Source organism: Orbicella faveolata, unplaced genomic scaffold, assembly GCF_042242905.1.
Source record: "Orbicella faveolata isolate gen_17 unplaced genomic scaffold, um_ofav_v1 contig_37, whole genome shotgun sequence".
NCBI lineage: Eukaryota > Metazoa > Cnidaria > Anthozoa > Scleractinia > Merulinidae > Orbicella > Orbicella faveolata.
In genome coordinates, this window is record NW_028301566.1 from 3,238,110 (window position 1) to 3,265,000 (window position 26,891).

Sequence of the window (26,891 nt, forward strand, 5' to 3'; positions counted from 1 at the left end):
GCTTGTCTGAAAAGCACCATGCCGTATTACGTAACCAACTATATAATAGACACAGCAACGGATCTAGGGTAGGGGCCCACCCTACCCCCCCCCCGCCCTTTTTTGGGTAAGAAAGGAAGAAATCACAGAAGGAAGAAAGGCCGGCAGGGCAAGCAAAACAAAACCGTTCCTCCACCCCCCCCCCTCCCCCCACCCCACCCCCTTAGCTCAAGGTCTGGATCCGCCACTGATAGTTTTGGTGCTTGATCGAGCCAAATATATCGACTAATTACAAACGGATTACAAATTCACCAAAGCTTTCTGAAGTTGCTATTTTAAACATCAACAGAAATGCAGAGATCTTCAGGAATGAACGTCATCCTGACGTCGTTGCTTTTTACCCTGTGGTTCACAGTGTCTTACGAAAGTGTTTGTCCACCAAAGGATTGTACGTGTACTCCGTTTGGAAAGCGGCTAAAGGTCAAAAGTGTCGGCATTCAGAAAGTTCCTTGCGGCAAGATCCCCTCCAATACAGTACAGCTGTGAGTAGCATAATGTATTAGTTAAGGCAATATCATATTTACGTCAAGTTGAATAAACAAAACTTAATTAAGTTATTTTGAAAAAATATTGTTTTGTTTTCACTCTTGTGACTTGTGAGGAGGGACTTACGGTTTTGCTCTGTGTATTTCATGTATTTGTTTTGTTCTTGAGTCCTCGATATTGATTTCTCGGCAGAGGATCTCTAGGAACATTGACTGGAATCCCATGAGCGAGGCTTTAAAACACGCTGGAGCTAAAGTGCCCTAAACTTTGGGCAATTTTTGGCATTTAACCACAACGTAGCTTCAATCCGCCGAAGGAAAAAAGATGGCGATCGGTACATTTACCCATAATTCCGAGCTACAGAAACTTAAACAACGCTCATAAAAACGGACAGGAACGTTGTCAAACAGTCAAACCCCGCGCACACAATGTCGATAGCACGTGGAAATGTACTGAAAAAATATGGCTTTCCTTGTACTTTACGAGCTGTATTAGGCTCGCATGGTATTGTGGTAAAATGTACAGCCGCCATCTTTTTTCCTACGGAGGATTGTAGTCAATATATAGTCACCAAAATTGGCAAGAAGGTTTAATAAAAAATGACAGCAGACCTTAAGCCAAATTTTGATAATAAAGGTTATGACTTCATGCAATACCTTATTTTGCAATAACTGTCCAATTTCTCGCGCGCTGATTGGCTCATTTTAATCATCAATAAGAGTACAGAAGGATGAAATCTGATTTACAGAAGCTCTCAAGTTCAACTTTCAGTTGTCAAACTGTCAACTTTTAAACCTATGAGATTTTATTCACTTTCTTAAGTAGCCAATCAAAAAGCGAGAAAAGCTATTGACATTGTTCGCGTCATTTTGAATAAAATTTACTTATCTTTGTTTACGGCAAGTTTACGGCGTCTTTTCCCGTCATCTGTTCCCGGCATTTGACCATTTTGGGGTCTTGTTATTGTAAAAAACAAATGAACGTCAGTTTTTTATGCGTGTGTCCTCTTATTGATGATAAATTGCGTCCTAACATTGTTAAGGGTGGCTGTGGAACCACGAGCCGCACGCGAGTCTTTCCGCAGTAAACTTTGATAATGTTATGACGCAATTTATCATCAATAAGAGGGTAGACACATAAAAAGCTGACGTCAATTTGTTAAATAGAAGATTTACCTGATGGCGTCACTTGACTCTTTTTCTTCTGCCAACCAGGGCAATTGTTATTTAAACCCCAATATGGCTCAAAAATTTAAATAATAAAGGAGAAACGAAATGAATCCTGGTAGTTGTAGTCAAATAACGACATCGAGCAAGTGTGCTATTGCGAAGTTTTTTTCCTCCCTTGAAAGAGGGCACCGACACAGACGTTTGTCTATATCCCAACAAACGACATCCAAAATTTAAAATTTCCATAGAAGGCTTAGCCCGAAAACAGTGAACTCCCATTCGATGAAGAATTACGAATTGAAGTTATATTTTTGTTTTGGAATATTGGTAAAGTTATATTTTTTGTTTTGGAATATTGGTAAAACGGAGAATGAGGAATGTGAAAAGGGGAATGGGCAGTGGACAATGGGAAATAGGCAAAGGTGGAGTAAGAAATATGGAATGGAAGATGAGGAAAGGGAAATGGACAATGGTTACATGTAGTTCCTTACTGGCCGACGTGGAAGAGCAATAGTGAATTTGACTCCGGATTGAGCAGTCCGGATTCGAGCTCTGGCGGGAATTATCTTGTTAGGTAAACAACAGGGCATTTTACTCTCATTCCCATCAGAGAGACTTCTTTTTACTAACGCAAAGAATAAAATTACTTCTATATCCGTCCCCAGAGATCTTTCAAATAATCCTCTGGTAACATCCATCGATGAAAATTGCTTCCGAAATCTAACATCACTGCGGATCATGTAAGTATATGACAAGAATGCAAAAATTAAATGTCAAACCTCATTTTATAGAAAATAAATTGTATTGTACATTTTGTTGTCCTCGTCGATAATTTCAGTGTGGCCACTACACACTTCTTTTGTTAAACGAAATAATCAATTTCCTCCTTTTCACTGCCACTAACTTAAAACATTTGTTTGTGATAGAAGTAAGCGTGAATAAATGAACTTGCACTTGAAAGGTTGACGACATAAACGCTATTTCTGACATAAAATATCCCCATAACCACGTCGAAAGTCTATTCAGCTTGTTTTAGATCCGATGGTCCTAATTTTTAGTTGTACTCAATTTTTGTTTTCTTGAGACATATTTTCTCTCTCTTTTTTTTTTTTTTTTTTTTTACAGAAATTTAGAGCGAAATTCTCTAACAGCTATTCCGCAAAACATCTTCCGGAATTTGACTTCATTGAAAATAATGTAAGTAGGTACACAGGTAAGTTTAATATAGCGACAGCCACGTGGTGGGTTAGTAAGAAGCACCAAAAAATTAATGTTTGTGAGAGTTTAAATTAAAATTGAATTGAATTTGAATTGAGCCAACTCCTTTACCCGGCAAGTGTCCCGTGTTTGATTTTAAAAAATCTGACACATTTTGGTTTTGATTTTATTGCAAAGGCTTTTGTCAAAACTTTCTCGTTTTTAACAGCAACGAGCATTTTCACGCAATTGCGACAGACAGGCATAAGCGCCTAACTACGTTAAAATCTGCGAAAAAAATTTATTTCAGGATTCCTTGATTCAGGTTCAGCAGGATTCATTGTTAAATAATAAAACCATCAGATATCTTTGGTTGATTTTTTCTGTCAGGGTTGAAATCGCAGAAGAGTCACTTCCAAAAACTATGTAGTGATCCAGCCGAAGCTTGCTATATTTGTCGAAAATGAACAGCATAAACAATATTATAACAAATCAAAGTTTCATTATATTATTACCCAGTTCTTCCGCAGATGTTACCCGTGGATTTTTTCTTGGAGGATTTATCTTTCGTTTCGTTTCACAGCGAAGGAAAACCTCCAACGCTATGGGGATGTCTTCTTTGATATTTGAAGAAAAGGGGCTTCGGTTCTCGCCATGTTTTAATACATTTCGAAACTTTATTAGGAGTTTAAAAAAGAGGGAGATGTCCCCTTGATTTTTAAACCTATTATGTTTCGCTGATATATTTGTTTCTTTCAATTTAAGTAGCATGCCTGTGAAATAGCTAAGTGTAGCTATGTGCATTTTAACACTATAAACACAACATTTGGACATTTTTTACAGGTTTAATTAAGAGATTAACACGTTGGTTATATGGGATCTTACGTCCGACTGTGAAATCATAAAGATTATTAGATAAGCTTGGGTCAACAGTGCTTGACCTTTTTACGTATTACGATTCTCACTCAGCTCTACTGAGAGCTGTGATTTTAAAGATTCAATAAGCTGCTTTGTATGAGTAATTTTAATCAATATCTTGTTTTCAGCATTCTGAACGATAATAACATCAAAGGAGGATTTTTCCTTCCAGAAGATGCAAGCCATGTATGAGTGCAATTATGATATAATTTTTAACCAGTAATTATTGGAAATAAAACTGATGTCAAAAGATAACCATGCAATGTTTTTCTATGCATGCGAGGTCCAGATTTTATATGTAAAATTAGACGCTACAGAGTCTTTAGTTAAAAGGCACGACTTGTACCTGAAACAAAACTAAAAAATATTAACCATTCATCCTTCAATGCAGGTATTTTTATGAGCCAGGATTCCTTTGGGTTGTTGGGTTGTTGTAACTGTCAAAGCTTCTCAGATCGAAGAGTTCAGCGGGAACGTTTTGATAGTGCCGCCAGCTTGAAGGCTCCTGGTTCTCATAAATAATATCTGCCAAACTGGACAGGGTATAAAATTACTTTCTTGATTGTGCAAACGTAAACAAGAGCAGCTGGACAGCAGTAGGAAAGAAAATACTTCACTAGATGGAAGAGAGGTGACTGTAACAAATCAAAAGGCCTTTTAAGCCAACGTGATATTTGAAACTGACATGCATATGTTTCAGGTAATGCAAATAAGGGTGCTAAAAAAATTGAGGAGTTTGTGTGTGACACAGCATAAATTTTGCAGCAATCAATAATATACAAATGATTATTGATCTTACTTTTATAGCTGGACAAATGAAGCTGTTTTGATGGTTACTACTGATAAAGTAATCAGTTTTAACAAAAAAAACTAATCATGTGTATGAGGCCAAATCCACAATCTATTTTACGTCTCCTCGCCTTTAAAATTAATTGCCCTAGCGAGTTGAGGGCATTCTGACATCGATGTTTCTTTCCTTAGGACTTTGGTTATTACAAACAGCTTCAATCCTTCATTACACTAATAAAAATACTTGAATCAGAGGTTAGAAATTACTCACACGAGCGCGCAGGCTGAGTACTGACCAAACGCTCTCTGGCCCAGAACTGACCATGCGCTTTGTCCCGTAAATTTACGAGTACGCGCCGAGCGATCTCCTGACCTCAAGTGAAGCGCGAGAGCGAAAATCCTGTGCAGCATCTAAAAGCATTCATGAATAGATAACATAGCCAATAAAACAAGTCATTTGAATGATTTCCGGCAGAAAACAACTGCCATGTGAATCCGTAGTCGCTTCCTGTAAGTTGGCTGTGCGGATCGTTTCAGCGGTGGTCATGGTCAGTCAGTTATGAATAATTCATCAGTTGTAAGTTGTTGAACTGGTAAGATTCCGGCCGGGTAATCAAAAGGTGGCAGGTTGGAAGGTCGCTGGTCGTGGTATGCACCTTTTTGACACAGTTTCGGTCAAAATCTAGCTCTCAAAGCTATCTATTGATCGAATTACAGTACCACCTCTGTTGTATACCAAATAGTCTCTAACTTCGGAGCACTTATTCCACTCCAAACGAGAAAGATCTGTTCATCGCTTTGGCAGCCGTTTTGTTCACAAGATGGCCCCTCTTGTGGCGATACTGGCAATAATGGCGATACTTTATTTAACGTGGAGTTACGCTTAGCTAATCATGCTAAGCAGCTGGTGTACAGGTAATCCACGGCCCTAGTATATTCTAAAACTTTAAACTAAAAATGTACAATAATTGATCGTATAAAGCTATAATAACCTATAAACGCAGAGAACTAAAAATCCAAAGAATCAAATCTCATTAAATTCCTACATCAGTCAAACTTAAGCGATCGAATTTTGTTGTTCACTTCATTAGCGCCTGCTTTAGTTCTCATATCATTTGTTAGCTCGTTCCATGATTTGAGACCATATTTAGTCGTGTTAATTTTCGGCAAAGAAAGGATATAGTCATGTCGAAGATTATACTTGGATGAGCGTAAGGTGATAAGATCTCTAACTGGGGATGAAGCTTTGTCCGATATACAATTATTTATTGTCGACGGCATGTCCTGGATTCTTCGAGTTTCCATGGATGGGAGTCTGATTCTTTGCACGAGATCTTGATAAGATTCAGTTTTATTTTTGAAGACGTACCTTAAAGCCCTTTCGTTGACTTTCTCGAGTTTAGCGGTGTTTCTTTTTCCGCAGTGGTGCCAGACTTGGTTACAATAGTTAAAATATAGCTGTATAAATGCGCGGTATAGCGATTCCTTAGTTTTAGGCGGTAAAATATTCTTAGCTTCAGTCTGTTCAGAGCACTTATCTGAGCACTAACTTTGGGACAAATACTAGAAATATGATCGGCAAATTCAAGAACAGTCCCCAAGAGACAAGTCTTGTCTGTGGTTTTAATGTCAATATCAGCTAATTCAAAGTTGAGGTCGTCTTCCTTTTTGCCAAGTACCATAGCCTAGTATTTATCTGGGTTAGGTTTCATGCCATTGTGAATAAACCGAGAAGTGACATTCTCAAGATCGATATTAAGGTTGTTTCGAACAGCACAAACATCTTTGTGGTGAAATACCCTAGTCAGACGAATAACCAGCAACTAAAACGTTCAGGACCCATCGACTGACTGAATGACTGCTGTCCGACCGAGCGAGTGAAATATTCCTTCCACAACAAACTGCTATAAATCCCTCTAGCAACTCTATCCCTCCTTAAAAAGAAAAACCCAATTCCTTTTTAAATTCTGCTCATTGAAGTATATGTTTTGTGGATTACTGAGGACATTATCAAATTTATATTGTTAGAATTTATTTTGAGAAATACAAGAATAGTTCACGTACGCTTTTTTATTTTGTATCATTTCGTATTGTTCATGTTCAGCTTTACTGGGCACCTCATTATCTTCCTGCGTTTACTGATGAGCCATATGAATGTATCACTATTCATTTCTTAAATTGTAGTGAAATGAAAAGGAACAAGCTTTCGGTGGATGACCTACAGATGATTGTTGCAGGAAAAAAACGACTTTCCTACTTGTAAGTGTCCCGAGTTACATATGTATTATGTAGAGTGTTTCTCATCAATCGTTGACGATCACAGGGCGCAGAACGTCAAATTTGACTGTACGAGTCATTCTTGTTGTGATGATAGATATGTAGCGTTGTTTTTAGACGTGGTGTGAAAACTCCCTTAACATCAGAGACGTAACCAAAAATAAGTCCGCAATGCGTACTTTTGAGCTTATGCTTAGTTTTATTCCATTCAGTTGGAGTTTGTTTTAAAAAGTCAGTATCTGGGAGTTTAATTGCTATAAGTGAGAAGGCAATTACTGCAAAGATAAAGGTGTTACTTTGAAACTAGAGACACTGTACCCGTGGTAAAAAAGTTGTGGCCCCTTTTGTTACATCCGAGAAGTAAAACCGAACAAGAGAGAAGGGCTTGTGAGGAGGGTCAGGCTGAAAACTAGACTGGACTCCACGAGAGCAGCTAAACATTGTTGATCTTGATGTCCTCAATAGACTGCGAGCAGTCTCCCTTTTGCTCGTAAATCCGTGGGCAAGAACGCGATAAAGAAAGCAAAACAAGTTTGACTGTGAGTGTGACATGCGAGCTGCGAACTGCGAAGCCGCGAGCCGCTAGTAGCGCGGGCGGCTCGCTGCTCCGGATATCACGCTCGCACTCTCACGACCCATCGCTCGCGTGTGTTGCGTTCTTCTTTGTGCTCCTCCCCACAGATTTTCGAGCGAAAGAGACTGCTTGCAGTCTATGCCCTCATCCAAGAACTTTGCTTGTAACGTCAGAGAACAGTTGTTTCTTTACTGACTTGATTATGATGAACCATTTCGAATAGATTTAGTGACGATATATTACTCAAAAGGTAGAATTTTGATTTGAATTTTGTAACTTTGCGTTGAGGTTTTCTGTCTATTGTTTGGCCTTCTGTTCAGTTTGAGTTTTAATGATCACTATATACACAAAACAAAGCAGCAAAAAACATTTGTATAGAAGAAAAAGTTATAACTCGGTTAACTTTTAATCCTGGGTTAGCGTTAAGCGGCTTCCGAACAATCCTGCCCCGTATTCACCAAGTCAAGGTGTAAACTTGAGGTGCAAACTTGAGGTGTAAACTTGAGCCCCTGATATGGTCACGTGATACTGGTCAGCGGATACCCTGTTTTGACAGGTGTCAATTGATCATAACATGGATGTCTAATATCAAAGAAATACACGGTAAACCAAGGCTGCATGTCTCTGTCAACCTATTATTTCGAGTATGGCCGCCATGTTGCGCGACTCCGTCGTCGTCGTCGTCGTCGTCATCGTCGCCGCCGCCGCCGCCGTCGTGCGTACGTGCCCACGGGCAATACCGCTAGCCATGATAACCATGGGAAAATCAATTCATGGGTTTCCTGTTCTTTTCTTATGAGTATGGGGTTCGGCTTGGCCGCCGGAGCTCCGCTATGACTCGATGGAAACACAGAACTAGCACGAGCTGTTGGCGTAATGATGGCGCGAGCAAAGAGAATTTACATTTGATGATCAAGGTAAACAAGCTATTTTTCTTTTTTTCGTCGCGGTGTTTTCGAAAAGAAATAGAAAACATGTTCTCCGTGTTGCTATCGAGTTATAGAAACACTCGTGAAAGTGTGGGAGAACTCGAAAAAGCTGTGGAAACACTCGGCTGCGGCTCGTGTTCCCACAGCATTTCTCGTTCTCCCAAACTTCCACTCGTGTTTCGATCTATAACTCGATAGAAACACGGTACATGTTTTCTATTTCTTAAGTAAAATACATGTGATTCGTTGCGTCAGAGTCTTGTTCAGTACGTATTATATCATGCAGCAGTAACTATGTTAATTGCATCGAGTTTCAGTTTAGTTCATCAGCTACTTCAATCTACCAGTTCATATCAATAGGAGGAAATATCTGTACGTTGTTTGCCTTTATCTCTTTGATTATGTTTGTCACCTTTTCTTAGTATTATTGTAACCTATTGCTTTGTAGTCGAACACCACATGATTCAACCAGATGCGCTCTATAGAAATTACCTGTAAATCAAAGTTTTTTTTCAAAGTGAGCAATTCGTTCTCAAATCACCTCTCGGTCTGATGTCTACTTTAGTTCGAAGATAATCTCCGCTCAAGTTTACCAAGGCTCAAGTGAAAGGAAATTATGGCAACGAATTCTAGTGAAGAATCAACCACGGGCGATCGTGACAGGTGACCTACATGTAACGTGACCCGAGACAACGAAGGAATTTGACACGAAAAATCCCTTGAAGTTTTCACAGCGAAGGCAACCATTACCAAGTAGATCAAAGACGTTACGGAATACATTTCTTTTTCTCGAAAAAATAATTTTATGAAATCACTTTGCATCACTGCATGCCATGTTTTGACGTTAACTCAGCATGAATTTAACACGCCAAAAAAAAAAAAAAAATTAAATTCTGGCCTGGCGTTCATGAAAATCTTCACGCTCGCCCAAAGGGAAATTCGCTTTGGTTTGCAAAATTTCATAATTCAGGATCTGCGTCAATGCTAATTTCTGTTTGTTATTTTTAATTTACTGTCAATGAACTCAGACCACAGGGGAACCGAACAACATAACCATTTACATTCATGTAAAATAAATAAAATGTTATTCGCTAGGCTGATTAACTAGCTGAACATTTTTTCTAGGTGTTTGTTTACAGACCAACTTTCGCTAGTTAAATGTGACTTCTGTTTCCATTCATTTAACCTGCTAACCAAGCGATTCTAATTGCAAAACTGCGTAACTTTCAGAAATCGCTGATAGAGGAACCGCTTTCAATGATCTTCGCTAACCAATTCTGGTTTGAAACCCTTTTGCACGGAAATTTCCTTCAAAAATGATGGAAAGAGAAGTTCAGAATATCTAGACCTAAGTTCTAATATATTGTTCAAGTGGCTGGTCCCGATTGCCTTACTTTTTTGCCATGGAAACAAACTTTGTCTAAAATGCGACCAAACAAGATTGACGCAATCTGGACACCACGGGGTGCGAGAAACCATGCGACCACAAGTGGACTTGATATATCTGTCATCGCAACCTTGGTTACCGTCCTAAGCCATGATTGATCACAGGGTAAATTGAGCTTTTACCTTGGTTAACTTCCTATTGTCTAGGGCGGCGTTGACAATTTTCTACGAAATGAACACATTACAATTAACGCTTTCCATTGCCTGTAAATCAGCTAAAAAGGCTACGCAGTCAATAATAATTTCGGTCCAGCTCCTGGTGCATCGTGGCTGAGGTATAGTAACTTGGCAAGTTATGTATTAATGAAAACAGCTTCGGATTGGCAGCTGAAGCATCTTGAAGTTTAAGTAGATAGTGCTGGTCTATATTTTGTTAAAAACAATGGTTCGTGCTTGTCATAAATTAGCACGGATTAACAAAGTTTGGATGCTAAATTTAGGTCTGAGAAAGGTTAAACAAGAAACCACAGCACTGCAAATAACTTTATTTTACCAAACACTGTGGCGTGAAAAACACAAACATCGCACATCGAAGGGTTTGAGATGACCGCAACACCGCAAGCTGGGATTTTATTAACCGCATCACCGCTTAAAAAACAGAAGAAGAAGCTTAAATTTTGGCCTGTAGGCAGCTTTAAAGCTCCAATTCGAATTACGTTCAGGAAAATCTTCTCGCCCGCCAAAGCACAGGGGACCCGAAAACTGCATCAGCAACAACATAATCATTTAAAAAATAAATGCACTGTTATTTACCTGTGTTCCTGGGTCTGTTTGAGCCGTTTAGAAGGGACTTCACTAGAGGCATAGGTGGTTTACATTTCAACTATCATCTTGTCTGCCGCTTTGCAAATGCGACAATCCGATTTCGTCTTGAGTTTTCATTATCTTAATTACCTGTTAACACTTATCGAGAGAGTTTTCACTATCTTTGTTAACTATTATCTATCATCGGGGGAGAGATTCTCAGGTTTCATAAAGTCCTAAAACCTTCGATACGACCGATGACTATATGAGATCATGCAATAATATTGCATAATCTCACAAAGAGTGAAAACGGCTACTACAAGTTAGAGTCATATCCTAGTTTGACCATTAACCTTGACTCAAAACAAGTCCAGGGGTGAAATTTCCATTTGTTTAAAACAAAATTGCTGGACACCCCAAGGTTTCAATCTGGATTCAATATGGAAAGAAGCAAAATAGACTTCGTAATGTCCTTTACAGGCCCCAACTGTGTAAAGGAAAAGTGTGGTCCCCTACTCCTCGCGCGACGCTTTGCTGTGACAGAAAAAAAATGGCCAAACCTCTCAGTAACAGGGTTTTAAACCTGCTCGCACACAGTTTGGACATCAAATCCAAACAGCAGTGGACTAAACAAAAGGCACGTAATTGGATGTCAAATCACATTTGTACCTATTTTATGTGTATTCGGCACGCATAAATATATGTTACTGTTCAATAAAGTATTTATTATAATGGCTCTTTTAAAACTGTTGATAAATTGATGGGTCTCCACGAACCATTCTCGGTGAATACCCGTGTGAAAGCTTTTACTTACGTTTGTGACGTCACTTTTGTGAATTAAACTGAAATTGTCCTCCAAACATAAAGGTAAAAGATGTCTACTTGACAAAAAATTTTTATTTTAAGGAATGAATTGAAGACGCAATTTGTCGAAATTAGCTCTTGAACATTGTACTGTTAGCGTTCCGTAGTGCACAATTCGGACCGCTAAGCGGACCATTCAGAATTCTTCTTTTCAACGCGGACCAGTTCAGCCAGATAATAATGTGCATTATTATCCAACTGAAGCGAATACCGTCCAAATAACAGTACAAATATACAGCGATATTGTACAGTTATCTGTACAGTAGAAAATCTGTTTGTCGTACAGGTCGGCGCGCGTACGCAAAACTGTCACACTCTCCCTCTTTCGTTGATAAATTTATTGACTACAGCAGTTGGATAATAAATCTCTTATTAGATGTTTTGGTGTACCATAGTATCGCTTTATATTTTTACTCATTGTTTGAATTTTGGCTCGACCTACGGGCTCGTGAAAATACGGCACAACTCGTAAAAATATACAGCAATCATACACACCAAAACATCTAATAAGATATATATATTATATACAACGCGTTTCTTACGTAAAATACTTCCTATACACGTTACTCAAGTTTGTTCATGCTTGCTCCTTATTTACCCACTAAGCAGGGACGTTCGAGAAAATCCCATCGGCCGGACACTCACTGCAAAAGCTCTGGCTGGTTTAGAGAGCATGAAAACCTTGTAAGTTATCATTTTTCTTTTCTTTTTTGTAGTTATTATAATGTAAGATACAATTTTGAGTGGGAATCGATGTCGTTTTTTTATAAGTATTTTTTTGTTGTTGTTGATACTTCTTGTTTGTTTGATTATTTACGGTAATTTATTGGTAAAAAAATTTGCGTTCGGTTGAGAGAAGCGAATTAGAATGTAATTGTAATATCTTCCCAGACTTCAGCTCACATGAATGTCTCTGGCCACCATCCGATGAAATTTTAATTACCCTCTTAATAACAAGCGCTTATCTATTATAACGTATTTGTACTCTACTTAGATCTGTGAATAATTGCAACCTTAAAGATATCGAGAATGGAACTTTCTCGGCGATGAAGAACTTGGAAACCCTGTGGGTAAAAATATTTAGAGTCTGAATATATATACTGAGTCGAGTCAACAGCACTTATTAAAGTGTCTATGATATATAAATAATTGCTGCTTATTTGAAAGATTTCTCAAAATAGAGAAGAATGGCAAAATTCTCCACGATAAGTGGCGGAATGGAAAAAAATTCAAGAAATTTCAATTTAGTTTGATTGTCATTTTTATTACACCCCTAGTTCCTCGTGACGGAAATCCGCTCTTTACGCAGGAAAGTCCAAGCACTCACTGTTCCTTTGAAAATTGACATAGATTTCCAGCAACTCGTCTATTCCTGGCTTAAGGATAACAATATTTGTATGCAGTCATTCACTGTGACTGACTAACTTTTTGGTAAAAAATGCAACAGAAGATGACGTATTCTTTAGTTGCTAAGCATATTATATCATAAGGTAAATATTAGTTTTACTTATTGTAATGCACTAAGCCTTGTTCAAGAACCAATACAGAATACAGACGCCAGCGTCTTGTTACATTCTAGCCTACCGAGCGTTGTCCATTATCCCACATAAGTATGCCCATAAATAAGTGACAGGTGACGCGCGAGGCCCCGCGGCAGAGAACCTATACCATTTTACATATCAATCGCCAACAGGTCTGCCTCCCGCCAGTTGGGATTCTCAACCTAGTTATGTTTATTTGAATATTTATTTATCATTGTTTGTTTACATTGGTCCTGAAAAGCCCCAATGGGGAGTGGCCAATTAAGTAAACATTTTACACATCAATCACCTGATGTCTTAATAAGGATTGATTTTATTTTTCCTTTTTTATTGCAGGTTAATGCGATTGAATTCTCTGTCATTTCTACATCCAAGGACTTTGGAGGGACTCTCTGATAACCTTATAACGCTGTAAGATATATGAACCACTCAAAGAATCTCTTCATACTAATTGTTCTTTTAAGAGCCACTGCCTCTAAATATGGAGATGCGACGACAGGACGGAAAATTCGAATTTTCTTTCACTGCGCCAAAAAGGACCCCATCGGTTCAATATTTTCAGAAATACAGTCTAACTTCTCCACAACGGCCACCTTGGGGACAGAGGAAAGTGGCCGTTGTAGAAGGGTGGCAGCTATGGTGAGTTAGCGGTGTAATATGACACCTGTCTTTTTCGGAGGTGCAACGTTTTGATTTTTAAAAAATGCCTATTGCAGCATATAAATAAGTAACGCAATCAAGATATATCAATATAACTGAAACAGAGACCAACAACGCGCAACGGATCAAGTTCCGTGACCTTTTTCAATGAAAATTGGGATTTCGTATACACCGCTCGTCATTTGTTGTTTAATTGGCCGTTGTCGAGATGTAATTTTTGGCGGTTGGGACGCGCTTTAGTGGCCGTTGCCGTTGTGGTGAGGTGGCCGTTGTAGAGATGTGAAAATAAGAGTGAATGCATGGACCGTCCACCGGGACAAAAAAGTGGGGTTGTAGTGGGGTGGCCGTTAGTGGAGGTTCAACTGTATATACTTTAAAAGTTCTGGCGAGTTCATATTTTCGTGAAATCTACTGGGAAAGTTTGAAAAACCGGTCAATCAACAAAGATGGCCTGTGGAATTTATACAAAATTGCGCATTTTCACCAAGCCAGTACAGAAAGAGGAAAATTTACCTTGATTTCATTGTCACACAGTTTGTGACTGTTAGTTTAGCCCGTGAAAATTAAGGGTGCCAGACGAAAAACTAGTGCCCCCACTCTTGCTTGCTTGCCGTTGCTTGCGTGCTTACTTGTTTACTTTAGCAATCCATATAAGCACACTGACCAATTTCTTGTTGTTGATTTATTCTTTTACCATGATTTACACAGAGACCTCGGATGGAACACTTTGTTATCAATAGCTGATGGTTCATTTCGCAACACAAGGCGAATGAGTGTATTGTAAGTCTCAGCTTAAAGCGCCACTGAAACGAAATTTTCGTACTCTCTTTTATTACCCCAATTTGTAGTTTCAAACGTGCTTAAAATAATGGTGAACTTTATTTCTGTCAAATCCTAACGGAAAGTGCTTTTTTTAGCTGCTGAAATCGACTTTTTGGAGCAAAACTGTGTCCGGGCTCTGGAACCGAATTTAAGGACCTTGTGACGTCACTGGTTGTATTCACGCAAGAAGCGCTATAGATTCTCTCTTGTTTTCACTTGATTTATTCAAGTCTATTTTTCATATTATCGATACCTGCTAGTTTTCTACCTTGTGATTTCTGTCCAGTCTTGACAGGAAATACATATCATGAACGTTGGAGGGCGCCAAAGAGTGTAGATTCACCAAAATAAATGCTACAGATTAGAACAGCTCAGTTACTTTTCGAACATTTTGAGTACTCGATTGGAGATTTCGAAGACGAGTGTGGCAACTTTTATATCACGTCCTAAAGCCTAAACACGATATTTACTCGTCTGCTTTCAGCCTGGTTCTGAAATTTGGATTCTCACGTTTATCTAAGTTCTATTACACAAGGTTCGAATATATCCTCGGCAACTTTACTGCGGTAAAAGCCGTAAGCGCATCAGCCATCCGCATAATCACGAAGTTATTAACGGTCCACAAGCTTTGAGTCGAGTACTTCTTTGTACACAGAGGGCATCTTTTTATGATACTAATAAGTGAGAGTTCTTGTGGTAGACAAAATGTGTCTTTGAAAATTGTGATCCGCAGCAGGGTTTGCTTTATCGCCGCATACGTATCAGTGTAAACAAAGCGCGAATTTCGCTTCTCTTTTACACGTATCTCCCAATTGCAATATTTCACGGTCGATGGATTACTTTGAGTTCTTTAGCACATACTTATGTCTATGATCTTAATTTAATGGTATCCAAATTCAAAGCAATTCGTTAAAACGTCACTAGTTTACACTCCTTTCGAAGGTTTATTAAACAGAATTTGAACTAATTTGCATATATCACCTTTCGCCGTGGACATTGTCACGCTTTCTCTCGTTTCCTGAAAACATACCTGTAGGGTCATGGCAGCTTAGTTTACCTTTATAGGTTAAACTCGCTCCCTCACATAAAAGAAGAGGGTTTCTTAAATTGTTGCTGATTTGATAACTTGTAGGATGTAACAGATGCAACTGGACTAAAGGTCACTGTAGCACAATCTCGTCCGCGGTGAAACTCACAAAGCGTCCGGTTTCCTCGAAGCGAAGTGACTCGAAACTCGAAGCGTTGTTGCTGCGATTCGTGCAGCAGCAGTCCGGATAATAATTTCAAAAGCCGCTTTCTCTTGTTTTCATGTCTTTTTTACTTTATGAGTGTAGGTATTTTTTAATTGAGTGGTGGCCATTTCACCAAGAGTCCCGATCATTTTGCGATCTAAGAACTCCCACTCGTTTGCTTGCTTACATAAAATATCCTGCAAATATCCAATTAAATAGACTGAAAAGCCCCAGGATCGACTCTCCACCTCTTCTTGTCTAAGGCTACTGTGATTATCTGCTTTACAGCTCTGAGATGTCCTTAAGATGTTTTTTGGGGGGCTTCGAACAGTATTCTCTTCTCCCATAATCACTCTAAATTTTCAGCGCAGCATGAGAGTAATACAACCAGTGACGTCACTAGGCTGTTTTGGCCGCGCCAAGATGGCCGCCAATTTTGGGCTTAACCAGCCAACTTCGAACGGCTGAAAAAGCAGTTTTCGCTTACCGTATGCGAAAAAAAAGTCCCAGTGTTTCCAAGTAAGGTTGAAACTTTATTACTAAGCAAAAATCTCACATACGAAAATTTCGTTTCAGTGGCACTTTAAGAGAGCCTGTCTCTTAAAATCAAACATATCGCGTCAAGGGTTAAAAATGTAATGAACGCACCAGCAATAATTTTGGTTGGTAACGGAAGTTTAATTGTGGACAACTTGAACTCTTAACTACACATGTCGTTGCCAGTGGTTTCCAAAATGAATGTTACAAACATAATACATTAAGAGCGGAACAACAAATAACAACAATGGGAATAACAGAGGAATAACATAGGAAATACGAATAACATAGGGGCTGCGAGACAAACGATGAAAGTGGACATTTATCAGACGACTTGGGAATACGGCGAAATAGCATAAAGAACGTAAAGTTATTTGTTATCGCTTGTAAACTCGAGCGAATACTTTGTGATTTGCATAACCCGCGCGAAGGTACGGTCAAACTATTTAAACATAGCCGCGCGGACTGTGACTAGGAGGGGGATTGGTTCCTACAATTAGGCTAGGGCATAACTGCTTTCATTGGATAGTTTTTACGGCTCAATATCTCTTTATCTCAGAGATGTATGCATATGGGAAAAATTGCGATAAAATCACCATTTGAGGCACTAATATATTAAGTAAATTTGAGAGGCTCATATGCTAAAATACGTTGTTCTACTATCTTTAAAAGATTAAAAAAATTTTTTCTGTTCTTTTTGTTTTTGCTTTTTTTTTTTTTTGGCTGTTTGTTTGTTTGTTTGTTTGTTTTTTGTTTTTTTGCATTCTTCAAACCTCTCTTGGAACGATTGGTTACCATTGCGTTGTTATTTTAATATGAAATTAAATAATTTCATTTCGAATGCACGGTAGGAAAAGAACTTTGTAAATAAAATGAATTTTCACCATTTGCGAAACCTTGAAAACATTACAGCATTTTTTTAAATTTCTTCTTCAACCCTTTATTTATGGAGAACTAGGAGAAATGGCTCTGACAGGATTTATGTTTTCTTTCCATCTCCGGAAGGTATCTTAAATATAACAGATTGAGCAGCGTTCCAGATCTCAGAGGAATAACAAGCATTAAAGGCCTGTAAGTTTATTATCACCATCCTTAAAGCTTTGAATTGGTCAAGGATAGCTGAGATAAAGACCATTGTGGAGGCAAAGTAGCTAATTGCCACCGGTTAATATATAATTTACAATATTTCCGCTATGGAGAAAATCGATACTCTAAATAACGGCGTGTTAAGTAAACATGAGAAAATGGGGTCGATGTAAAACTCACAAGTCAGTCATCTGATGTGGAAGTATCCCATCTAATAACTAAGCAAACAAAAACGATAAAAGGAAATTAAACATACCGGGAATTTAACACTCTCGGGTAATTCCGATTTAAGACTAGGGATTAAAATTACAAAATATATGTTGACCAAAGGTCTTGTTTAGTTCTCAGGACCTGCTACTCCCAAAGGGCGGTGAAGAAAAAACGAAACAAAACCATTTTTTTCTGACGATTTTCAAATCACGAACTCGTGTAGATTAAATCGAGCAAATAACATAACATCTGTCATATACACTTTAAACCCTTTTTGCTGCAGATGGTAGGAGTTTGAATTTTTTTAATGCTCGCATTTAAGCACCGTTTTGTACGCACCACATATATTTAAATTACACGCTGCAGTGGACCTGTTACTCAGCTTTTTGGCATAGCTTAGATGTTATACATAAATTTTTACACTTGAAAAAAAAATTATGTTTAATATTTACAGTTCTTTTGTGTTCCTCCCCAGCTCTCTTGTAAAATTTCGTGCTAAAAATTTATGCGCAAAATATCCGTTAATCTATTTCTGTCACATTCTCACATGTTGGATGTAACAATAACAATAACAATAATAATCAAAACTATAACAAAATTCCCGAACGTGATTGGCTATCAGCAGCCCGATTTGGGCATTAATTGGACAGTGTACGCGTCATGCTTGTAATTGGACCTTGTGTTGTATCGATCCATACTCTTTATTTTGATCCTTTGATAGATTCCGAGATATGACAATGTTGTTCTATGAGTTAATTCCGTGTTCCGATAGATATTTTCCGTAATACAGAGATAGATCAATGTCCACGCTAGACTCCTTTCCGTTCTCTTCGATTCCTTTTCTGCACACGTTTTTCAAGTGTCAATCATGAGACTCGACTCAGACCTCGCAGATCAAACCAGCTGCAGTCCCTAACTTATTTACAACACACTCCCCCCTGATTGACTGAGTCAATCATAAGGTGAGACAAAATGTTAACTACAACTCGTAATGTCAGTTCAGTGTTCAAATCGGTTCAGACAGTTTATGCAACAGTAACTATTGGGATGTCTTCATCCCTGACCATCTGAATGTTCCATCCGCTGTTCGGCTGTACAGCTTCCGCATTAGCTATGACTTTATCAAGTTCATTGATTTCAAGAGGGTAGAGCTTCTGAATAGGACGTTTCAGAAGAGTTTTGTTGAGAGACTTGTCCACTGTCACCACTTCTGCTGCGCGCACGACGTTGTCTCTTCCCCACAATAGTTTCTCTACTTTCCCCAATCTTCATTGCTGTCTAGGTTTCTTGTCTGTATAGATGTGTACAATGTCTCCTTCTTGAATGACTCTTCTTGGCGCTCCTCCTTTAAGTTTCTGGTACTCACGGATCCCAGTCAGATATTCTTCCTTCCATCGATTTCTGAAGTGGACGAGGAGATTGTTCAAATATCTTTCTCGCCTGACCAGCGTATTCATAGGTGCAGTGACAACAGGGGACTGGTCTAACAGTCGACGACCAATCACAAGATGAGAAGGAGTGAGACGACCTTCTGATAACTCATCGTAGACGTAGGTTAAGGGCCTGGAATTTAAAACTCCTTCAGTTTCAATCAAGACTGTTTCCAGTTCTTCATAACTCAGCTTTGCGTTTCCAAGCACTTTCTTGAGACACCGCTTTACCAGTTTGACGCAGATTTCAAAGAAACCTCCCCACCAACTGGCTGTGGGAACATTGAATTTCCAGTCAATGTTCAGATTAAGAACAAATTTCTTCACTTTTCCATCCTTGAAGGTTTTCCCATTGTCTGAAATGAACAAGTTTGGCAATCCTCTTCTACCGAAGAATCGCTTTAGCACTCTTATGAACGAGGATGCGGTAAGGTCTGGGACAAGTTCAACGTGAATAGCTCTTGTGCTGGCACACGTGAAAAGAGCAATGTAACATTTGAACATCTCTCCTTTGGACTCGTAGATATTCTTCACATACAGGGGACCAGCAAAGTCCACTCCAACTTTGGAAATGCTAGATCATCCGAAACTCGAAATGAAGGTAGAGGTGGAGCGGGTGGAGTACTGTAGGCTCTTTCTAGGATCTTCTTGCATGTGGCACACTTCGAGAGTACATCCTTGACCGCCTGACGATCTTTGATAATCCAGAATTGGGCTCGGATTTCAGTAAGAGTTTCTCTGACGCCATTATGTTTCACGTTTCCATGAGCTTGCACTATCACCAACTTTGTGAAGTGCTGTTTCCTTGGTAACAGGATAGGAAACTTCGCTGAATACGGTAATGAGGAATTCTGGATCCTTCCCTTGCACCGTAGAACTCCTTGTTCATCCTTGAAGACTGCTAATTGTTCCCATGTAGAACTAGATTTCTCTCTTTCTTCAAGTCTAGTTTGGTCTTCTTTGTACCAGAGATGCTTAGCTTCATTCATGTCCTCCATGCTGATATCATGTGTTTCTGTCTTCTTTGGAGGAATTTCAGCACAAGAGCGGTCACTCTAAGAAGTTTGCTGAGACTGCTAAATCTTTCTGGTTGGATGACTTCTGAGATGCTCTGAGAACTTTGCACTGATACTGTCATAACTCTTGAGATTTCAGATGAACTTTCCTTCCTTAATTCCCTTAAATCTTCTTCTGTGACTGCGGTTCCACCTGCTTGACAGTTGGGTAAGCTTGGCCAGTCAAATTCTTCCTTCTTTAGAAATGGTGCTCCCTTCCACCAAAGTTCGCTGGGTGCAATGACGGAACTCTTAGCTCCTCGTGAAGCTTTGTCAGCTGGATTAAGCTTAGATGGGCAATATCTCCAATGTTCCCTCTTCCAAAGACTTCGGATCTTCTGAACACGATTTTGCACAAACTGCTTAAACTGCTTAGACTCTCCCTTGATCCACCACCACACAATTTGAGAGTCTGTGCAATTAAACACCCCATCTACCTTCACAGTGTGGACCAGTGCCTCGTACACAACTGTCATCAGATTTGCTAACGTTAAGGCAGCCATCAACTCCAGTCGAGGAATTGTTTCTCCACTTAAGGGGGCAACTCGGGTCTTCGGGGTTAGCAGATGTGAAGAACAGGCATTAGAGGTCGTCACCTTAATGTAAACATTTGCTCCAAACGCATATTTACTGGCATTTGCAAATCCATGGAGTTGAATAGATTTAATGTCTCCCACTTCTATCTCATCCAGAATACAACGGGGAACTGCAATACTCGAGACTCTCTCTATGTCTTCAAATAATTCCTTCCAACGTGATGTGAGATCTCCTGACAGGGCTTCGTCCCAATCAATCTTTAACCGACAAATCTCTTGAAACATGCACTTCAGTGGCAAGATAACTGGTGACAACAGGCCTAGTGGGTCGTAGAATTGAGCAATAGTGCTCAACAGTTTCCGTTTTGTTAGAGTTCCTTCCAAGGCTTGTCCAGCAAAGGTAGTTAGATCAAACTTGAGGTTGTCTTCTATCCGATCCCACGGAGCACCCATCACCTTGATCAGGGTTTCTTCATTCACAGCATTGTTTGAAGAGCCATCTTCAACCACATTAGACTTTGATGCAAGAGTTACTTCAGGAATTGGCTTAGGCGTTGCTGATATTGCTGCTTCCTCTTTCTTGATCAGCTCAGTTAACTCTTGACTGTTTGATGCCCACTTCCTCATGTTAAAGCCTCCTTCTCCGAAGCGCAACTTCAATTTCCCGTAAAGTTCAAAGCCGTCCTTTACCGAGTCGTTCCCGGATGCAAAATCGTCAACATACAAGGCTCTGACAACGGTGTCTACAAAACTTGGATCAGTGTTCTCATACTTTGATAAGTGATTCCTTAGTGTCACATTCAGAATGAATGGAGAGCATACAAGGCCAAACACAAGCCGTGTGAATCTCAGTGTGATTACTTCCGGGTTTGTAGAGTTGATGTCATCTATCCACAAGAACCTCAACAAATTTCTCTCCTCAGGATTAATTTCAATGTTCAGGAAAGCCTTCTCCAAATCTCCAATCAGAGCTACTTTGTGAAAACGGAATCTCAACAAGATATCAAAAATCAATGGAGTTAAGGCAGGGCCTGGCAGGAGACAGTCATTCAAACTATGCTCGGTTCGAGACTTCGCACTAGCATCATAGACTACTCGCAGTTTGGCAGTGGTTCTATCTTCTTTCACCACCTCTTTGTGAGGAATGTAATGAACAGTTCCAGGAAGGCATTGTTCCTCATGTCTCTTGGCAATCATTTCAACTACACCTGAGCTCAATTGTTCCTTGATTACAGTGTCATACTGCTGTAAAATGTCTGGCTTAGCTTTCAATCTCTTCAGAGAAGATGCGAGACGGTTTTGTGCCAACCAGTAGTTATCTGGAATAACAGGGTGTTCTTCCTTAAATGGGAGAGACACTTCATAACGGACCCCATTGAACTTCACCTTGGTCAGATAATCTTCAAGAAATTCATCTTCTCTTTCTTTAACTCCAAGAGTGTCATAGCCCCAGAACTTGCCCAGTTCATTTTTGAGAGAATCATTCTTTGAGACAGAATCTTCCTCGACCACCCTACACTCCGTCTTCATTACATGCGACATGTTAACGCTTGAGGGACTTTGACCTGAATTTGCCACATTTACAGACCCACTCAACACATACCCCAATCTTGTACGAACTGCTACAGGGTCATGAAGCTCCCCGCGTACCACATGGTTTTTGAACGACTGACCAGTAATAATCTGCTCCAATCAATATGGAACTCTCTCCATTAGGATTTCTGACAATCGCTCTAGCCGTTTGCAACAAAACACAGTTATTCTTAACATCTTGAGTGAAATACAAATTAGTACTCACAGTTTGTTCCTGATTGTTGCCTCTCGCTTTTCCGGTTGGAGATGGGTGACCTGGATATTCTTGGGCGCTGCACAATGCTAAATGATGTTTCCCGCCACAACGGTGACATCGAGCCTGACAATCACGACTCAAATGACCACTCCTCAGACAACCAAAACATTTCCCTTTTCGACGGAGAATTTTCTTTCTTGTTTCGGGGTAAGTTACGACAGCACATCTGGTTGTAGGATGTGGTCCATTACAGAAAGTACACCACGTATCCTTGCTTAGTGGCGGTCCTTCGTTGCTTGAAAGTAGAGTTGACGATGTTGGGGGTCTTCTGTTTTGACCTGGACGAAATCCAAATCCAAACCCATGTTTTTCCTTTGACCTTTCCTGCTCGTTTACCGGTCCCAAAGCACATCTCTTGCGAATTCACAATTCTTCTGTGAACGACTTCATGATAGTATCAAGATCCCATTCATCGGATGCCTCTCGACTCAGGATAAGACGTAATTCTTGCGGAATCTTTCCCATAATTACAGGCGTCAAGAATGTTCCATATGTTTCGGTTGGAACGCCGATTCCTTGAAGGCTTCTAACTGCTGCTTCTGTTCTGTCCAAAAGTTGCCGCAATTGCTTCAGATCGTTTCCGTCGTTTACCTTTGGAAATTGTATCAATAATTCGATATGCTTCGAAATGATGACTTGTTTGCTTCCAAAACGTTTGGTCAACAATTCAACCGCATGGCTGTAATTCGAGCTTGTCAGTGTTAATCCAGAAATTGTTTGAGCTGCAGAACCTTCTAGGAGTGATTTCAGATACTGAAATTTGTCCACATCATTTAGGCTGGTGTTTTTGTCAATGGCCGATTCAAACGATTCCCAGAAGGGATGCCAATAGATAGGATTGCCGGAAAATTTCGCATTGTTTGTTGACCCGCCTGATTTCATCCCTGGCGTTTGAAGGCTTGAACTATTAGACGACTGCGAACCCAAAATCGCTCTTTGCCCTTCCTGACTTTTTCCCTCATTTGTTTTCGCATCAATAGCTGATTCTAGGGCGACTATACATGCTTGGATTGCACTGGCGAAATCACAACTTTCACTCACGTTTTCTTCGATCTTCGATTCGTCTACCAAATCGAGAATTTCGTTATCCAATGTCTTTAGCTCCGAAAATTTATTCTGCAATGTACAACGCAAGGATTTGAGCTTCTTCAGAGCGTTAGGCTCTTCCGGTTTGTCTATTTGATCTTTTGATTCGTGGATGGTTTTCCTAACGAACACGCGGTGACTTTCACGAACCTTCACCTTCTTCTTCAATTTCGACATTGTTTATTCGAAGCCTGTTTTCACAGTTCCTTTCCTGTCCCGGGTCTTTGCACCAGAATGTTGTATCGATCCATACTCTTTATTTTGATCCTTTGATAGATTCCGAGATGTTGTTCTAAGAGTTAATTCCGTGTTTCCGTGTTTTGCGTAATACAGAGATGGATCAATGTCCACGCTAGACTCCTTTCCGTTCTCTTCGATTCCTTTTCTGCACACGTTTTTCAAGTGTCAATCACGAGACTCGACTCAGACCTCGCAGGTCAAACCAGCTCCAGTCCCTAACTTATTTACAACACCTTGTAATAGGACAGTGTACGCGTTATGCCTGTGTAACTGGACAGTGCGCGTCATTTTGCGCACGCTGTTGCGATGCACTTTGTTGAGTAAACTGCGGTGTTTTTCAGCATTCATAACGACGTTTAATCATTCAGCGCTCAATCGATGGTTTGTTCGTTTCTCGAATTTTGACATAGTTTTGATTAATTGGTAACAGGGCACATAGCCACAGTGATCTTTTCACATGTGAAGATAACATGCTATTTTAACGTGTGAAGATATCTTTTTTTTGCGCGAAAGCTCTCCTGGTATTTCATTGGTTTTTATATAATGAAACTCCTTATTACAAACTGGATTATTGGATAATGCAATTCGAGAGTTTTCATTAGCTTAGCCGCCATGGGTTATAGGGCATTATCAATGATTATACCATGCTCTACAAATATGGTAAGCGTACGCGCGATTTTCTCGGGCGTTTTTATTTTAATTTTAGTCCAGTTTTCTATATTTTGAGGGCGTTTTTAACCCTTTGAGCTCCAATTATGCATATAAGCGTAATTAATGGTCGTACGCTTGGTACCACTTGTGACGTCATCAATTTAAATGTTATCAGATATTCTTGATAAGCAGATAATAGAACTAGGCTAGGCCTCTCCGTACAGTGGTCAGGTTTAGATATCGACGACATTCCGACATCGCAAATCGAAAAACAACGTTATCAGTCTTGGTGCAAAAACGGTCGTAAAATGTTCCACTATGCCTATGATTGATCAAGGTCCATTTCTAGGCTTCGCCCGTAATTAACGTCCAACTTTTCACGGCAGCCAGAAAGAACATGCAATGCGAAAGATAGCCGGAGTAAAAGGGCCGAGGAAAAAAGATAGGAAAGGGGCAACAAACAAAATCGAGAAGGGTAATGCAAAAAAACAGTCCAAATTTTGGTTTATGCGCATGCGCGAAATTGAAATATTGCTCAATTTGGTACGTAATCCTCGAAAAATCTCTCCTTTTGGTAAAAAAAGCTTTCAAAGCAAAACTTAAAAACGGTATTTTTTGGCGAAAATTTGGTATTCAAAGGGTTGATAGAACAATTATTCCACTCGTGCATGTTGGATATGAGAGGGTTATGGCGAACTCGGTGCTACGCGCCTCGTTGGCTATCTACCATCTCATATCCAAGGCGCGCTTGCGCAATAATTGTTTTTTTTAATACACTGCATCTCACTTGTCTCTTTCACAGCAAAAGTGATCTAAGATAACCGAAACACGATTTTTTCCGCGCAATGCTCTTTTTCAAAATTGTTTCTTCATCAGAGTTTTGAGACTGTTTGTCTATTAACGTGAGTTTGATATCATTTAGGAACTTGGCAAATAATAAAATCAAGAATGTAACCTGGCTTTCAAAGTCTGGGATCAAAACCTTAATCGACCTGTAAGTATTCTGGAAGAGTGTTTCATCGACTTATATTCTATTTTTTTAATCCAAGTTTGTGTTGCTCCCCTTGCTTTTTTTGTTTTGTTTGTTTGCTTTTTTTATTTTTGTTTTCTTTTTTTTTTTCTTGTTTTCTTCTTCTTCTTCTTCTCTTTTTTTCCTCCTTGTTGTTTAGGTTGTTCCCGATCTTCCTTTTCACCTTTTTAGGCAACTAAAGGAACTTGTAAATTTGTGACAAATTCAGTCTTTCTTCCATATAGAACAATGGATGAAAATGAGATAGATGGGGTACCGCTGGACTTCTGTCAAGACGTTTACACTATTTTCATGTAAGTAGCTCATTCAGGGATCATTTCAAACGGTCACTACATTTTCCAGCTTTCACAAATTTTGTAAACAAGCATTCCCATTTTTTTTACAAATGAAGTTTTAAATTGCTTTATCTTATTGGTCCACTTATGAAGGAATAAATGTTTTCTGTGCTTATGGTAGAATAAATGTTTTGATCACAAAATTTTAAAAAAAATCAGTTTTATCCATACAAGTGATAAAACTATAAGGACGTACAACAAAGGATGCTCTGAAAACTAAAGCACAATTGAGAGTCATGGTATCATATATAGAGAGATAGGATATTACATGCTCGCGTGGATACGAATTTTATCTTCGAGTTTTCAACTCGATATCTCAGAAGTGAGCGCAGCGAACGAGTGAGATGTTGAGTTGAGCACGAGAAGATAAAATTCATATCCACGCGGGCATGTAATATTCTGTTTATTATATAAACATACTAATGATGTCGTTTTTGACGATTTTCCGAAGATTTAGATTTTCCGCGATGAAGATATGATTTTTCCTTTTACTAAAAAATCATAGACCCTTTGCATAAATGGCGACTACATTTAAATAACAATACTTATACATCGTTAGCCTCACATTCATGTAAAAAAATCCTTTGTCTTGAAACATGAGCACGAGGCTAAGAATGTACAAACTATTGTCATTCAAATTTAGACGCCATTTATGCAAAGGATCTAAATCTTCATCGCGCGCAGTGAAGATATAAAGGATATTACACGGTGGCGAGAAGATATGAATTTTATGTTTGAGTGGCAAGAACTACATCTCACTCGTTCGCTGCACTCACTCGTGAGATATTGTCTTTGCCAGGAGAACATAAAATTCATATCTTCGAGCTAACGTGTAATATTCTTTTTATTATATAGACATGCTGATGACCCCGTTTTTGACGATTTTCCGAAGATTTCCGACCACTTTCCCAAGATTTCCGACGATTCCGAAGTTCTCTTGAACAAAAAAAGCATTTTGTTACTTGCATCTTTGTCTAACCCTGTTGATGCATTATTTCAGTGTACTTGTCCATTACTAGTTGCTAATTTCTTTCATGGCATGCGACTGGTAGTCTTTTTTACACTGCAGTACACTTCATTGATAATTTTACTGGTGATTTGACTGCTAAATCAGATTTGTGAATGCGTCCTACCATGTAACGCAATGATGCTGTCACTG

At 39.3% G+C, this 26,891-nt stretch overlaps 1 protein-coding gene across 1 annotated transcript in view; it reads left to right on the plus strand.

Moving 5' to 3' along the window:
* The first annotated feature begins 342 nt into the window (after positions 1-342).
* LOC110043830 (uncharacterized) overlaps positions 343-26,891 on the plus strand; it is a 44,804-nt gene continuing 18,255 nt past the window's right edge. Inside the window, exons 1-12 of the mRNA XM_089275677.1 lie at positions 343-521; positions 2,360-2,434; positions 3,938-3,986; positions 5,503-5,513; positions 6,783-6,857; positions 12,042-12,116; positions 12,427-12,498; positions 13,310-13,384; positions 14,342-14,413; positions 17,230-17,295; positions 25,290-25,361; positions 25,622-25,690. Of these exons, the coding sequence (XP_089131803.1) occupies positions 349-521; positions 2,360-2,434; positions 3,938-3,986; positions 5,503-5,513; positions 6,783-6,857; positions 12,042-12,116; positions 12,427-12,498; positions 13,310-13,384; positions 14,342-14,413; positions 17,230-17,295; positions 25,290-25,361; positions 25,622-25,690 (884 nt within the window). The 5' untranslated portion in view covers positions 343-348. The remainder of the gene's footprint in view (positions 522-2,359; positions 2,435-3,937; positions 3,987-5,502; positions 5,514-6,782; positions 6,858-12,041; positions 12,117-12,426; positions 12,499-13,309; positions 13,385-14,341; positions 14,414-17,229; positions 17,296-25,289; positions 25,362-25,621; positions 25,691-26,891) is intronic.